The sequence below is a fragment of the Exophiala aquamarina genome (assembly GCF_000709125.1).
Source record: "Exophiala aquamarina CBS 119918 chromosome Unknown aczIA-supercont1.12, whole genome shotgun sequence".
Taxonomy (NCBI): domain Eukaryota; kingdom Fungi; phylum Ascomycota; class Eurotiomycetes; order Chaetothyriales; family Herpotrichiellaceae; genus Exophiala; species Exophiala aquamarina.
Window position 1 is genome coordinate 406,517 of NW_013550576.1, and position 15,518 is coordinate 422,034.

The 15,518-nt window shown below is 50.7% G+C and overlaps 8 protein-coding genes across 8 annotated transcripts; 4 read left to right on the top strand and 4 right to left on the bottom strand.

The window, feature by feature from the left end:
- Positions 1 to 3,870: 3,870 nt before the first annotated feature.
- A1O9_10146 (uncharacterized protein) lies at positions 3,871 to 4,392 on the top strand (the record flags this gene model as incomplete). Its single annotated transcript, XM_013400881.1, has 1 exon — positions 3,871 to 4,392. One exon carries the CDS (start codon positions 3,871 to 3,873, stop codon positions 4,390 to 4,392), a length of 522 nt encoding a protein of 173 aa, XP_013256335.1.
- A 736-nt stretch (positions 4,393 to 5,128) lies between these two features.
- Positions 5,129 to 5,749, bottom strand: A1O9_10147 (uncharacterized protein; the record flags this gene model as incomplete). The annotated part of the gene is made up of 1 exon (XM_013400882.1): positions 5,129 to 5,749. Exon 1 carries the CDS (start codon positions 5,450 to 5,452, stop codon positions 5,129 to 5,131), a length of 324 nt encoding a protein of 107 aa, XP_013256336.1. The 5' UTR covers positions 5,453 to 5,749.
- Positions 5,750 to 7,131: 1,382 nt separating this feature from the next.
- A1O9_10148 (uncharacterized protein) lies at positions 7,132 to 7,869 on the top strand (the record flags this gene model as incomplete). The annotated part of the gene is made up of 1 exon (XM_013400883.1): positions 7,132 to 7,869. One exon carries the CDS (start codon positions 7,132 to 7,134, stop codon positions 7,867 to 7,869), a length of 738 nt encoding a protein of 245 aa, XP_013256337.1.
- A 797-nt stretch (positions 7,870 to 8,666) lies between these two features.
- Positions 8,667 to 9,889, bottom strand: A1O9_10149 (pre-rRNA-processing protein TSR3; the record flags this gene model as incomplete). Its single annotated transcript, XM_013400884.1, has 2 exons — positions 8,667 to 9,579; positions 9,642 to 9,889. 2 exons carry the CDS (start codon positions 9,887 to 9,889, stop codon positions 8,667 to 8,669), a joined length of 1,161 nt encoding a protein of 386 aa, XP_013256338.1.
- Positions 9,890 to 10,174: 285 nt separating this feature from the next.
- A1O9_10150 (exosome complex component RRP4) lies at positions 10,175 to 11,295 on the top strand (the record flags this gene model as incomplete). The annotated part of the gene is made up of 2 exons (XM_013400885.1): positions 10,175 to 10,380; positions 10,455 to 11,295. 2 exons carry the CDS (start codon positions 10,175 to 10,177, stop codon positions 11,293 to 11,295), a joined length of 1,047 nt encoding a protein of 348 aa, XP_013256339.1.
- A 204-nt stretch (positions 11,296 to 11,499) lies between these two features.
- Positions 11,500 to 12,282, bottom strand: A1O9_10151 (uncharacterized protein; the record flags this gene model as incomplete). Its single annotated transcript, XM_013400886.1, has 1 exon — positions 11,500 to 12,282. One exon carries the CDS (start codon positions 12,280 to 12,282, stop codon positions 11,500 to 11,502), a length of 783 nt encoding a protein of 260 aa, XP_013256340.1.
- Positions 12,283 to 12,972: 690 nt separating this feature from the next.
- On the top strand, positions 12,973 to 13,281 carry A1O9_10152 (uncharacterized protein; the record flags this gene model as incomplete). Its single annotated transcript, XM_013400887.1, has 1 exon — positions 12,973 to 13,281. One exon carries the CDS (start codon positions 12,973 to 12,975, stop codon positions 13,279 to 13,281), a length of 309 nt encoding a protein of 102 aa, XP_013256341.1.
- Positions 13,282 to 14,135: 854 nt separating this feature from the next.
- A1O9_10153 (uncharacterized protein) lies at positions 14,136 to 15,443 on the bottom strand (the record flags this gene model as incomplete). The annotated part of the gene is made up of 2 exons (XM_013400888.1): positions 14,136 to 15,147; positions 15,247 to 15,443. 2 exons carry the CDS (start codon positions 15,441 to 15,443, stop codon positions 14,136 to 14,138), a joined length of 1,209 nt encoding a protein of 402 aa, XP_013256342.1.
- Positions 15,444 to 15,518: the final 75 nt, after the last annotated feature.

A 15,518-nucleotide genomic window follows, 5' to 3' on the forward strand; every position in this document is an offset into this window, starting at 1 on the left:
ACTACTTAATAATCGATGATACCCAAATTGCTACTTGGCCCGAATGGGTCCCAAGAGGCGGACTCGCGAGTCCAGTCGAAGGTGGAACCTCCCCACCGAATCTTCTGAGAAGTTCCAAAATTTGTACGAGGACATTGGCTCGAAGATCAAACCCCAAAAGTGTTGCTGAGAAAAAGAAAATCGCAACGCAGAGAGCTCGGATGAGCATCTCTCTGCTGGTCCCAGAGCAGGGTGCAGAATCAAGTACGATGTTGATTGAAGAATGTGCGCTTGACATAGGCTATTGGATGAGGCTCATGCACTCTACACCTGTGTTTGCACTTCTTTACTTCTTCTCCTGCTGAGTTTTTTACCCCGCCTGGAACTCCAGCTGCAAGGAGGATGGGAGACTGTACAGGATGGTCATCCCTAGATAGGCATATCTCAAAATGCACAATTGTCAATCTCCAAAGCAAACATGGTATCTCTTAGTTTCCTCTATTGCTCAACTTTCTCATTCATCTACCGCACGCTCACGCCGACATGTGCCCGTCCGTATTCATGTGAGATACAAAGCGATTTTCCCATTTATCGCAAGGCTGTCCTCCGATCCCACCACGCGTCGGTCTTCCCATGGGAGCCTTGTTCCGCGATAGACCCGACTTTTCCCAAAAGAAAATTACGAACCTACTAGAAAGTGGCTCGCCATTCACCCACTCAACCCCAACCCATTGGTCCCCTTGCCACATTAATCGCGCGGCCCGTTCCCACAAGACATTTGAAGAGAACCACGTGGGTCACGAAAAATTTGTCTCTCGGGAACACTCCCAAAAGGAGCTTGTTCTCGATTTGACGTCTCAACCAAACCTTGACATTGACTGATCATGGCCTCAGCGCTGAACCCCTCGGATCCACCAAGATGGCACCTCATGGCCGTTCTAGACATGAACGACGAAAACGTGCTCTGAAGAATGCACCGCACACAAGGCTCTGCACACCGGGCGGCTGGCTTGCCCGAAAAGGCACTAGCCCGTACCAAAAAAGCTAATTAGTAAATGTTTGACTTTTCCCCCTTCGATCGATCAACGGGTCCGTCTCGGTATTTGGCGAATGTGCCGATATCCGTGTAAGGCGTTACCGATGAGTCCAAGACCCTGCTTTTCAATCAGATTCACCATCAACAAAATGCTTTGCCCCGCCTCCTGCTGCTTGATAAGTACTGGCACAGATGTACAGTAGCGAGCCCACGAACAGGGATCCGCTTCCTTCCTTATCAGAAGGCTTCCGAGGGGCGGTCAGCCATTCCTGCAGACATCGTACATATCACCAAGGCAACATTTCTGCACATGTGTTCAATTTCGATAGGTCTGTCAGAGAAATGTACCCAGGCAAAGGTCAAGAAGACATAGGTCTGCGATATTCGAATTCCTGCAGCGAGATGTGGAAAGCCCATGGCGTTCGAGGCCGCTCAAATCCATGTCCATCAATTGAGCTTGCGGGATGCCTAGGTTACTCGTACACCTACCGCCTTCGTACATGCAACCTATACCCCTTCAAGCACCACGAGTACTAATCGTCCAAGGTACCCTTGTATTGTAATTATCGTCCCGTTCTCCTTTCCACTAAAGTTCATCATCGCAATATCTTCCGAGTAGCTCGTGCTCTGAGAGCTTTAGTACTAGGGGCTTTTCTACTCTCAATCCTCCCGTCGCATCACCCGGAAGAAACACGATACTCTCCTACCTTGGGTACTTCGCAGGCCTCGAGGCTACAAGTTCCCGACTTGGCGAGAAAGTAACGAGCCCCAAAAACTTACGAGACGAGCCTTCCCTGAAGCTAAATACTTCCCTTGTACGAGTACGTACAGCAGTACGCTTTTCCCATTTTCGCCACATATTTCCTAGCCTCGTGACTACCTCGACTCGGTATTGATGACTAGCAATATTCGTCCTCAGTTCCTCGGCCAGCGGGAACCCAAATGTGGAGGTCGAGGGTTGCCTTGCTAGAACTTGGGGGAACATTTAGTTGGGCACACTCCTTTTCGAGACCCTCGAGTTGGCCGCACGGGAGATATCAAGCGCGGTTAACATCCAACTTCTCTTTGCACGTTGCAGCCGAAAGCGCGGTGAAGATTGAAATCCCAATCCTTACGAGGAGTGGTGGCCAGTACTAGCGAACAACCATGGTCAATCTCTGGATGTTAAATGCATAAATGAAGAAACCCACCACGATAAGTGGGGCGCCGACATGTCCTTTTCAAAATGGGACACCAGCCACTCATTAGCTGCCTGAGCATTGAACGCAGTGCCTTCGTGGCCGTATTTTGAAGCACCGGGTGAGAATGCGGGCCTATTCTTTGCGAAGCACACATCGGCCAGCTCTTGCGCCCGCCAGTCGTTTCGTCCCTGGACTACGAGGAAAGACTGTCATCGGGATCTCCGCCGTGCTCTATAGGGTCTAGATTGGCGGTCAATAGTATGTATACCGAGCAAAATCCCTCGAAAAAGCACGCCTGCAGGCCGAGACTTGGTGATTCTGTCAAGGTTAATCCCAACACGGTCCTGCAGAACAGTTTGCATGAGTCACGCCCGCCGGACTCGCTGATTGGTTAGATGCAATGTCGATCTTGGCGTACGAGTAGAGCCCATCAGACAGTACAGGATCTGATGACTTCTGACTTCCCACGAGTAGTCAGTTTGCTCAAAATGCTCAGCTAAGCAGAACCGACAAACAACCGATCCGTACGATTCCTTTGGGCTTTGAGTTAGTACTTGTCTGCCGTTTGCTCCGCCCGGAGATGAAGGGAGCGAATGTCAACAATTGGTGTTGCAGGGGTTGGCATTTGAGATGTGCATCGGCAGAGTCCCTACTCGTAGAATCGAGGCCTACCTTGAGATACTCATTCTCATACGAGACGGCTCCGATATCGACCTCCCCAAGCCGTGGCTCCTGGTGGGTCCATTCAAGACAACATGAACCAGACAGTCACGAGGTTAGGACAGCTAGTATCCCAAGATTGACAGCAAGCTGGTTCCGGCTCTTCCAGACCATAACAGTGGTCGTTCTTCAACACAGAATCCACACGAGGGCCGAGGAAATGCTGCAAGACTGAAGGAAAGTGGGTTCGTTGGCCAAATTACCACCTGTTGTTGATCGTTTCTGGTGGTTTCTGTGTAAATGCACAGCACAGATTGCCATGGTATGGAGTCCCGAGGTAAATTGCAGAGTTCATTGTCCGTATCGTGGTGTATAAAGAGCTCTTCGTTTGCCCGTTGCTCGATGCTGCACTCCAGCTACAAGACTTGGGCGGGTGCCGAGAGACCTAACTCTCTGACTAACTAGAAGCATTCTAGCCAGGCATACCTGTGCCCGGCTCAATGTCGGAGCTGGTCATCTTTCAAATCGCGTGATCGACATCACGATCCACATATCTTGTAGGAGGCTACAACGCTGTTCTTCACCAGTCTCCGCTGAGACAAGCTTCCAACTTGGCATCATAGTCCATGTTTTAAAGCTTGCACCACTGCCTCAGCTGGGCGAGATGAGGTGGTGAAGACGTCGTTCTAACTTGTGACCGGCAAACGCCTACGGTGCATAAGGACGGTTGAAGGAGGATTTGACTCTTCCGTGTACGTGTCAACTGCTGCTTTAATCCAGACGAGTCTGGACTGCGAGAAAACAGTAAAGAAAAATGCCTTTCATACGGCAATACCAAGACACAGACCAGGAGGCGGTGATACAAATTGTGGGTCCAACCATGCTTGCTGTCGCGGCGAAAGGCTCGCTGCTGACATGGTCCTAAAGTTCAACGAGACAGCGGCACCGGATCTGCGAGCTGGGGGTGACTTAGTTCTCTACCTGGCTTCCCATATATGGTGTCGCCCGTATCTGATGTTACAGCCGAAGACATGCTGGGTGCTGGACGATGACCATGGAAACGCGGTCGGATACCTTTTAGGAGTCATGGACACGCGAAGCTTTGTGCAGAAGTACAAGGATGTGTATGTGCCGTATTTGATTTCCAAAGGTCTTGAGGAGCCCGGAGCTCACGAGCCGTCAGATTGGGATACGAACCTTCCCAATGCGCTGAAGAAGATCATGCACCACCCCGAAGGATCGCTGCACCCTGACGCGCCTGACTTGATCAAGAACTACCCTGGCCATCTTCACATCGATGTTTTGAGCTCCTACCAAAGACAAGGCTACGGTCGTCAATTGATCTGCACAATGGAAAGGAGGGCAAAGGAAATGCAAACCCCTGGGATCCACTTGCTCATGGCGGCGGCAAATCAAGAAGGGAAGATTTTCTATCCTAAAGTGGGGTTCATACGGTTCCCCCAGGTCCTCGACGATGGCGATAGCGGCGAGGAGGGTCGAGACAAGACTACTATATGGTTTGTGAAGACGCTTTAGCTAGGGATGCCACAAGTGGATCGCCTGGGAAGCCCTGCCGCTGACTCTGACTCTGCGGCCATACCTGCTGTGCAGTGGTGGCGGTTTGCTACCGATGTGTTGATGGAGAGGAAGATGTCACGCAATGAGAGTTCATATCTTGTGCCTTGATGTCCACAATGAGACTCTCGTCCATTCTCGATTGTCACAATGGCCTTATCATGATCATCAACGACTGAAGCCGTCGAGATTATCGGGACTGTGCATGCGCCGAACCTTGATCTGTAGGATTCCATGCCCTTTGAAATCCACTAGTGGCTAAACCTGCGCATCTTTGAAAAATATGCAAATCTCAGGAGTCAAGCATCGCTGTGGAGAAGGACATAATGCTATAAAGCGATGAGGGTTCTATATGAGTGGAGAGTCTCGACGCTGCCAATGGTCAGCCCGGAGCAATTATTTTGGGTCCACATGAGCATGGGTCTGCCGACAAGCTCAGCATTCGCAACGCTTGAAAGATCCTGACGATTGGCACCATGAGAAGGTATAGGAAGACAGTGTCTTGAAGCTTCACCACTACTTATTGCCGATTACCACAAACTGAGGTGCTGCTCAACGAGGCAGAATGCTCATTGAGCACCCGAAAGAGCCCACGACTCGTGGGGGACTTAAGGATTGTGTGGAAAGCAGCAAGGGGTTGGCCATTGTGTGAGCACACATACAACACCGAAATTGATGCAATGTGCTAATGGAAGCGTCAGGCAGTGGGTGGCAGAATAGCGGTGCGTAACGATTGGCATCCACAGAGGCTATGTCTCATCACCTCATTCTTGAGGTCGATAACCTCATTGAGCAAAGCATGCACAAGTGTTTTCTGTTCATGCAATCTTTCCTCCTCCGTACGACATCTCTTCTGGAGGTTTTCCACAAAGATCTTTTGCTTGTTACGGCATTTGGTAGCCGCCCTGCGATTGAGCTCCAAATCTCTTGCGTGTTTGTCCGACCGAGGAGTGGTGCGGGTTGTTGCTGCGCTCTGCCGCCTCGGTCGTGTATTCCGCGGTCGGTATGTTTCGTTGTTCATGTCAGACAGAGCAAGAGACAAGCGTCGCGGTTTGTGTTGGCGATCGAGAGATGCAAAGTTGGACCGCTCCAGATAGCGATTCTCACTTTGTGTTGGGTTTTGGGGCTCCGTGGGGAAAAGCGACGTGTGCAATTCCTGCGGTTGAACGTACTGGGGGATCTGAACTTGCAGAAGAGTAGGCGATTGGGGTTGTGAGTGGATGTCCTCCTGTGCAAATAGTGGGAGACCACGGAATGCCCCCCCGTGTGCATATGAATGATCTGGGAATATGGGAAATTGCCATTGATGAGTTGGCGAATCGATGGGGAATGGAGTTGAGAATGTGGACTCCAGAGTCATGTTTTGGCAGTGCGAGGGGGGCTGTTGCTGTGTTGTGATTGATACAGGTTGGCTCAGCTCTGACCAATGTTTAGAATATGCGAGCAGCGGATGATATGAAGAAGTGCTGCGTTTAAAGCAAGAACAAGAAGTCACCTTGGCAGATGAAGTCCGTGAGGTGGGATTGGAGGCTGCCATCGCACGTTATCAAGCCTTCCACCACCAGTTCTTACCATCCGGATATGAAAGGCGGGGAAGTTGGTGGCAATGTGGCAATATGGCAACGCTTCTTAAAATCCCATGGGACGTGGGTGAGCATGCATGAAGCGGAACCTGCGAATAGCCGAGTGTACCTCTGAATTATCGAACAGATATCAAATTGCTCGACACTACGCGATGGGGGAGAACAATCCAATGCTGGAAGGGCCTGTGCCGAACACTGCACTGAGGACCAGTAGCCCTTGGAGTCTTTGATGAGCTCGCCATATCGTTTTTCAGCTGGTGAGGAACCCCGGAGAAAAGGTCCGCTGAGTGGATAACGGCGTGGATGACAGCATTCGAGGTATGTCATCCAGATCATATGTGATTCCGATGGCTGGAGCATGTGCTTAGACGAATGATCTCGCGCAGGCGACGTCGGAAATTGAACTCCGGCTGCGAGGGGCACCCAATAACCAGCATCTTTGGCGGGGCTTGGAGAATAATCTTTCCCAGCCCTGTTGGAAGTTGTTTCCGCTGCATTGCCGATCCCCCTCTTCAATCCTGCAAGTCCTACCAAAGCAAGATAGAAGAAACCAAGGAGGGCGCCTTGCAAGCAGCCAATCAATGGTACGTGCTCCTTGATCCCAACGTGCTCTGCGATCATGCTCCGAAATTACGTCGACTTCAAAACCTTTCAACACCTCGCCCTCCGACCACAGGGAGGTTCCCCACCATGGTGGCGATCAGGAGCCGTTGCTGTGCGGCAACTTCCCTACGCAAAATCCATATCATCTCTATCCCACCTCATGTTACTCCTCAACTCGGCTGTATCCAGCTGGGTTTCCTTTCTAAAGGTTTCTTGCTTCAAGTCTTTCCAAATAAACATCCCAATCCTCTGCCTTGTCATCCATTGACATGGTCGTCATCTCCAATACGAAACACCATAGCAGAAGCAATGATAAGGCTAAATGTCGAACGCCGCGCGCGTGCGACCGCTGCCGGCTGAAGAAGTCCAAGTGTGATGGTAAAACACCTTGCAAAACATGCCAAGCCAGTCAAAGTGCTTGTATGTATACTGCGAGGAGAGGACGAGAAGCCAGAAGCTAGTAAGTCCATATCATACGGACGGCGGCTCAGTCTAACATTCTAGCTACTACCAAATGCGCGAAGCGACCGACGAGGCTCTACAGCGCCTGTACTGGGCATGTCGACGCGGTTCCGGCTTTCCTGGGCCTGTCCCAGATGAATCAAACGGCCCTCCTTCCACGGCTGCAATCCTTGATGCGTTGGCCCTGAGACCGTCGATTGAGGATGTAGGACGGCTAGGGGACCTACAAAATGGTGTCAACCTCAGTGACCCTCCTGACAGCTTACACGAGCACTCGAGGAGACTATCTTCTGCAGAGTCTCCTATGAAGGAAGAATATCTCCCTTCACCTCCCCAATCATGCCTCAGTAAAACTTCAACGGTCCATCGCCAGAACTCCGATTCTTCTCTAGCCACTATCAATCACACCGCCATCGTGCCAGCAACATCCCCTAACATGCACATGTCCGAGCAGTTGCTACAATCTCCCTCGAGAAACGAGTCCTCTCACAGTAATGGAATCACAAATAGACTGGGTCCCCCATATACAGAGAGTTCATCCAGCTTGTCTTTTGATATGGATGCCTATCTGGACACGAACTCTTGCGTAATGCCTTTTCCTTCAGCGGATCCAATAGGCACCATGCAGAACTCAGCACAGCTTGATATTTCAGCAATGATGGAGAACAACCACGCTTTTCAGCCCATGGACACAGCCTCTTCGAAGTCAAGCTTGATAGACGAAGCCTATCTCTCACCTTGGCCTGGGTCACTAGCAGCAATCTATCAGATTGCCGGAATGGCTAAGTAGCGTTCCGGTTAGTATGCAAAACTCTTCATGATGGTTTGGGCCAAGGAGCTGCAGTAGGTCAAGAACCAATGCAGTTATATCTTGTATTTGGGACTGATGCGGTTTCAGTGGTCTTCTGAAAACTTGATTGGAGCGTTATAGATGGTGTCGCAACATGTGAATGTCAGGAAGTGGAGATCTGGTGGTTTCCAAGATCATATTGATACCCTGTCGCTTAGGCCAATCCTAAATGGCAATGCCGTGTTGTAATAACAGGAAGGCACTATATCTTGTGAAGCCACCCCATCCCGTTTGCTTGCGGTGAAGCTTGATATGTGGACGAATCTGCCTCCTTGTCTTCCTACCGAAGGAAGGCTTCATGACCATATTTGCCACAAAGTGCTGGCCGAGCCGTCAAATAGCTGTTGTAGTAACTGCTTGCAAGTGACTGGGTTCCAGCTGGCAGGGAAAGTGGAAGTGAGAATTCGGCAGTATAAGCAGTTCAGTAGTGGGGTTCTTTCCTTCAAAATAGGATTATTGGTGGTACGTCGTCGTGCCTTTGGACAAAGAAGCGCCCTGATGCCCTTTCAGGCACAGCCTGTGCCTTGTTTCAGAATATCCATGTAGAACTCAACAGCCCATAAGAATAAACATCACTATCTGTGAATTGATCACCAGGCCCCAGCTTCTCAGATTGTCGTAGATCACCTCTCTGACAGCAAGATTGTGGGAAGTATTGAAAGACGGGTGGTCCGCCGTGTCAGGAGTGTTCGATGTATGTCCTGCAATAACCATCCAGCCTCCATGTAAACCATTTTTCACCACTTCCGCGGAGCAGGGAGCTCAGTCCGTGAGAATGATGCACTTGATTGCTCTAGCTTTTTCTGCCTCTCTCGGGCGACGATTCCCGTGCGATCGGTGACCGGTGTTGCATTTGCGATCTGGTCGAAATCATCGTAGTCCTCTTCGGCCGAGCCAGACTCAGCGTCGGAGTCCACCAGTGGTGGTTCGTTGGCCTGGTGGACTTCAGGAGCCTGTGTTTGGCGTTTCGTCGGCGGTTGGCTTTTCTCCTGTGATGTATTTGAGACAGTGTCGGCGAAAGGCCGTGAGTTGAGAATCTTCTTCCTGATTTCTGCCATCTCTGCCTCTTCGTCCTCGTCGTCCTCGTCTGGAGGCAAGTCCAACATCACACCTTGGGGACCAGGGCCGGAGCCATCGTCGTCAGACCCGTCTGCTGAGCCATCATCGTCAGAGTCCTGAGATCGCTCCATCCTATTCATGTTGCCTCCAGCCCAATCATCATCTCCGCCGGCTGCACCTTTGGTGAGCCTACTGTCTGAGTACTCCTTCTCAAGCTTAGCGAGCCAGCCTTCCTCGGCCTTTTTCACCTCCTCCTCGTTTTCGCATGCGGCGTAGCGTTTGAGAAGCTGGGAATTAATCTCAAGAAATGGCCCTCCATATGGGAAATGCTGCAACGCGATCTCGGCCCAGTCAAGGTGTCCGCAGATAGCAAAACACGCGGCAAGGGCTTCCACACAGTTGAGTCGCCACGGTTTTCCATAGTTGACAGGATTGGCGGCCACCAGATAAGGGAGTAGTCGTTCACATTTTCCCCCAATGCGCGACCATGGTATTTCCTGGACCCTTACCCACGAGCATTCCACAACTGCGGCACCATACTGCTCTAGCAGTTCGCGATCTGCAGGTGACACTATCGTCTTCGCATTCGGCCTTGTAATTTGTTTAGCATGGTAACAAAGATCAACTACACTTGGCATTTCTGAAAAACTTACGAGATCACAACTCCAGGGTGCTTCTGGCCGATGGGTAGCTCTCGCATCATTCCGAAATGCATCAGTCGCTTACCGCTACATCGCTTAGAATCGCAATGCCCAAAGTCCCAGCATGCTGCTTTGAAAGGTGGCCGTTCGGCCACGCCCTCCTCGCCGTCGCCATCTCTTTGTGAACGACTGGTATGGCGTGGATTCGTAGAATATTTTCTCGCTTTTGCAGACGAACCATCTTTCTTGTGACGTACCATAGCGTTTGGTGTCTCGAGTTATTTACGATATGACGAGATTGTCAGGAGCACGATTGTTTTGCGGGAAGAAGGCGGTCCTTTCGTGGCAGAACTATGATGACTTCAGCGACTTTTTCTAACTGTTGTACGGAGTACGTGCTCATCTGATAAGGAGAGGGCTGCGGGGATCTTATCTCCACATGACATCAAAAAAACATCCATAATCTCGTCCTCAAAGTTGTGTTCTTCACATGCCACCATTCCGATAGTACGCAGCCCTCGCTCTTTTTGCTGCTCCTCGCAACAATGGGTCTCGCGGTTCTCCCCCCAGAGGCTGAAGAGATTCATGTCAAAGCGACTTCAAACTATGGCGTGGAGCCAGACACGGACAGCGATGAGTCGATGTACGACGACGATGGGCGACCATCAAAACGCCCTCGACTTACCTCTGGCAATATCGGACATATCGTGTTGCCTGGAGAGCTTGTCACAGATGAGACGCAATGGATGAGGTAGGTAAAGGGTAACCTCCCTACTCCAAGCAACGGGAAAGCTGTTCAGGATCGCTAACGACGTCATCAAAAAGAGGACACGGGACATTCATGGCCGACCTCTCAAGCACGATTACTGCTACTCTAGCCGGCCCTCTACGAAAGACGAACAAACTACTCTCAGTCGCGCCACTCCGCGCAAGATACACACCGGAAATCGGAGACCTTGTTGTTGGCCGCATCGTGGAGGTGCAGAAGAGCCGTTGGAAGGTAGATGTTGCAGCACCGCTACTCGCCCAATTACCCCTCTCGTCAATCAACCTTCCCGGTGGAGTGTTAAGAAGACGCACTACTGCAGACGAGCTACAAATGAGGAACTACTTTCAGGAGGGTGACCTGCTTGTTGCTGAGGTGCAGCAGATTGGGGCCAGTGACGGAACGGCTAGTCTACACACGAGGAGCTTAAAATATGGTAAGCTGCGCAACGGCATGTTCCTCGCTGTTTCGGGGACCGGCGGCGGCGGCGGCGTCGTCCGCAGCAGGAGACAGGTCTTCACGATCAACAGTGGTGCTCAGGGGGGCGGCGATGTCGACGTTATCCTCGGGGTCAACGGGTATATTTGGCTAAGCAAACACATCGAACAGGAAGAAACAAAGATAGCGGGAGGTATAAGTATTTCAAACTTGGATGATGCTGTCAGCAGTGTCATCTACTCTAGTCAAAACGACGATATTGGAGAGGGAACGAGGAGGGAGATCGCAAAGATCTCGGAATGTATCAAGGTGCTCGCGGAGGATGGCGTCAGGGTCGATGAAGACAGCGTGATCAAAGCCTATGAAGCTGCTGTCGATGCCGAACTCTCTGGAACCGGCGAAAATAGCACAGGATTCAGCACTGAGGTCAGAAAACGAATTGTTGATGCTGCGTTACATTGAATGATGCCGCTGCTAAATAGCCTACCTGTTCGCTTTGAAAAAGTGCCAACTCAAACTCATGGACCTCCTGAACGATGGTTTAGTTGGTGGCTCTTGCTCTAAATCACTTACCGAGGGGATTGATCTAGGTCACAGAAACCAGGTCAGGGCTACACTTTATGAATTAATCGTCTAGCGAGGGCAGACTTGAAAGGCTCATCCAATCTAGTCCGAATACCAACCGCTGGTTTCGATATTAATGGCTCTCACCGGGGCACTTGCGGCTTCTTTCTTGGAATTTTTCTTCCTCCACCAGCCACTTTTCTCTGCCGGCTCGCCAGGGATATCTCTCAGCGTGCCACGGAGCAGGTAATGTCCTTCATATGGATTTTTTTGGGTGGCTCCAGGGAGGATATGAGAGACAGCCTGAATGGTGTACACATTTCTCAGGCCGCGGATCATTGGGTTTGCAGATCTTGGTGTCTTGTGGACCTGCGGTCGAGGGATTTCGAAGGATGTCGCTGCTGGTCTTCTAGATGCTAGCGACCGCGGTATGTCGAAGGACTGCGCAATCGACCGACCGCTGGATTCTTGGCTAGGTCGATATGACAAAGCAAGTGAATGCCGCTCGGAATAAGACGATCCAGAGTCGACGGGACTCACCTGGCCAGAGTGACTGGGTCCTGATTGTTCGACTTGCTGAGAGTGTCTCAATTTTTGGTATTCATACAGGTCCCTAGCTGTTTTCACATGTGGTGGCAGTTGGTTATCACGGATCAGCTGCGGATCAAGGGCGCCCGTTCCGTTGTCGTACCTTGGACTTTGTGGGAGCCCTCTCTCCGGTCTGCTAGACGACCGTACTGGTGCTGTTGGAGGCAATGATGGGACCCGTGGAGGTGTGTGTTGGTTACTCATCCGAGACACGTTGGAGAATCTTACCGTATCATAGTCGGATCTGGATGAGACTTTGGACGCAGAGGAGTTTCTTCTGCTCAACGTAAAAGGCATTTTTGCTAGTCTGAGGGCTGTGATCTGTTTGTTGTTTGGTTTGTGAGGCTGTAGTGCGTTGTTGGCGTTTGTGAAGTCGGATTACGGCTTTCAAAAGCTGTTTGAACATCAAGTTGTGGACAGTAAGTTTTACACGAGGAGCGCGAGAGCGATGTAGAAGGGGCGACGACTCATGATTATAACTAACGACGACTATGAATATGAGAACCGAGGACAATGCCCTTTGTTCTGTGGGACTTCAAAACTGAATGCTCTCTTTGTATAGTAACAAAGGGGCGACTGCTTGACACTATTGGACCTCCTCGAGTATTCCCAAAGCTCAGAAATGGATATGTAGATGCATCGAGGCTGCTGATAGACATCCGTCCCTCCTGAAGGATAATAGAGATCAAGGGAGTAAGCTTCTATTGAGAAGTCATGATGCATGTGCAATTCAAAAAATAGGATCAACGGCGCAAGGCTGATCCGCCAGCATGCCAAGAGCTCTTCTCCAAATGGAAAAATGGTCAAATGCCAGCGTTCATCACAAGTTTACAATCAGCTGCGTTCTTAGATAAAATCCATACTTTTTCAGCCGTGCGATTCTACAAATCAGTCGCCCATTTCAATCTTAGCGCGTCAAGTCGTCTAACCGCAGCAACCAATCTCCTCTCTCCTTGCCCCAGCGATCAAAGATCCAAACCAGACAAAATGGCACAAGGCATCGTCAAAAAGCCCTCTGCAAAGCCCACTTCTTCCTCATCCAGCGGCATTACCAAGAAGGGTACGCGCTCGATCACGCCCAAGAAAGCCAGACTCCTCAAGCAGAACAAAATCAACAAAAAATACACCGCAGGCTTGACTGCAAGGACCGAAGCCATGCTAGGGCAACGTGCGGGCCACCTGGAGCTGCTGGGCCAAGGCAGGAAGAAGGGCCCCAGTGCGGCGGCGGATAAGTCTAAAGCCCAGGGGGCTGCTGGTGTGGCGAAGAAGAACAAGAGTGGTGCGAAGAAGTCGTGAGGCGGGGAACAAGGAGTGGGAATGTTGAGACGGCTGATATTCGCCCTATCCGTGATATCGAATTAAGAATGGCTCCGGTGGGTGACAGGAAGAGGAACTGTTGATTTGCTGCTCAAGAGGCACAATGCTCCTTGATTTTCGTTCCGGCAGCCGACACGGACTATTTGATCATGGATCTCACTCAAGGTCCAGAGAACACACACAGGTCATGCCTCCAGCAGGGAGCCCTTGGGGCCACCTGGTGGTGGTATATCTCGGTGAAAGCGTCTGATCAGCGGTGATTTTGAGAACCGACAAGTTCATCGTCTTGTCATCTGTCCTCTATCGAGGGCCAAGGTGGACGCCAGTACTAAAACTCTCCTGGTAAGGCTCCAGTTGGAGACATGAGTGGAAGGAATTTGCAAAAATAATTGTGGTCCATTATACATCGGCAAAATCCAGTGGTCGAGAATTCCCTCATTAGCTGCCATATTTCGATCGTGTTTTCTATCAGAGAGGCGAGGCCCTTTGCAGTCTTTCACTCAAGTCAGCAAGACTTGGTGGTGGTGGTGGTGGTGGTGGTGGAGGAGGAGGAGGAGGAGGAGTGGTTTCTCGAACTGCGGAAATTGAGAAACGCAGGGTCAACATGAGCAAGCCAAAATATCATCGATGCGATTTCATCTCAAATGAATGCCAGCAACTCCAAGAACGCCCAGTCTTCTCGCCAAAGAGTTGGTGTTCACCAATTGTGGACTACGTTTCATTTGGTTAGAGCAAATGTATGATTGAGTCCAACAATTTCGCAACCATGTAACCATATGTTGGGCTACTATCTCTATGAGATGCCATACTCAATAGTTCCCAGCCACAGAAGATCAATCCAAAACCTTCAATGTTACACCAGCCTCTCTCAGCTTCTCAACAAAGGGCATACCCAGACAACTCGGCGTCAAGATACCGTACAAGTCATCCAGTGCAGGATCCTGCCCACCTGGTGTGTGACCACCCTGACTCTTCCACAGATCTAAGAGCACAGCAACAGCTGCAGTGCCTAGAATTGCGCTGTGATAGTACATGGGTTCGTTGAACACATACTCCGCCTTTAGCTCTTTCCCATCTTTACCTCTTGCAACCGCTTTTATCTCCAGCTTCTCATCCTTTGTAGTCTCTGGACATGGCCCGGAACCAGATTCAGGCTTAAGCTTGTTGACCAGCACTCGGAAGGGCCAGATGGCCAGCAGGAGGATTCCAAGTTTGGTGAGGAAGTGAATGATGAAAGCTTGTGTGGAGCTACTCACGGGCATGAATTCATGATACGTGATATGCGGACTGTATACTGAAGCTTGAAGCTGTGTGCTTCGATATACGATGGCCTCATTCCCAGGAGCACCGAAGGAAGTCGCAAGATGTCCTAGTGTTGGGTCATTGCTGTAACCGAAGAACGGCTTGATGACCCGGCAGGTCCCTTTGTCCATCTTCGAGCAGAGTCTGTAAGGGTTTGGGGACCAAAAATGGCGGATGCCATACCGGGCGACGACTGCCGTGACTGAAGCGAGGGAGCCTCCACTCATCCCATTGATTTTCATGCCAAAAGCGCTGACTATTTCCTGGGCATCTGTCCCGTGGTATTTGGGATACTGAGATGCCAATAGGTATGCGATCAGCGCCGACGGAGAGCTTGAGTTGCCGATGGCTGGAATGATGATCGCACGATTTGTCTTTGCTCGGGCGTGGTACTTCAGAATCATTTCCTCAATCCATGGTGTTTCAGTACTGAAGTCGAGGTAGCTCGTCCCAGTGGATGCACATGCTTCAAGGATCAATCCTCCGTAAGTCGTGTAAGGACCGATTGCATTTAGTAGGACCTTGGTGTTTTGTGCAAATTCTCTGAGATTTCCGTTCACAGCGTCAATTGCTTGTATATCTATTATACCTTATCAGCAATATTTTTCTTCTCCGTCGTAGTTTTTAATTCGGAGAAATGACATGCCTGGCACGGGCCCTTTTGGGTTCAGTTGACCTAGCCTGCCCCGGAGCTGGGCCAATTTTATAGGATCCCTTGCTGCAATCGTCCAGCGCGTCCCACTGGGGAATGTTGTGGCGATGATCTGTGCAACAAAAGCGGCCGTGAAGCCAGTGGCGCCCAAAACAGCAACATCGTACTGTCGGGGCTTTTGGCTCATGATGAGGATAACGTCGCAGGTAATGATCGTAATCGAAGGGGGGGTTGAGGGGGGGCTAAGGGCCATGCGCTGTAT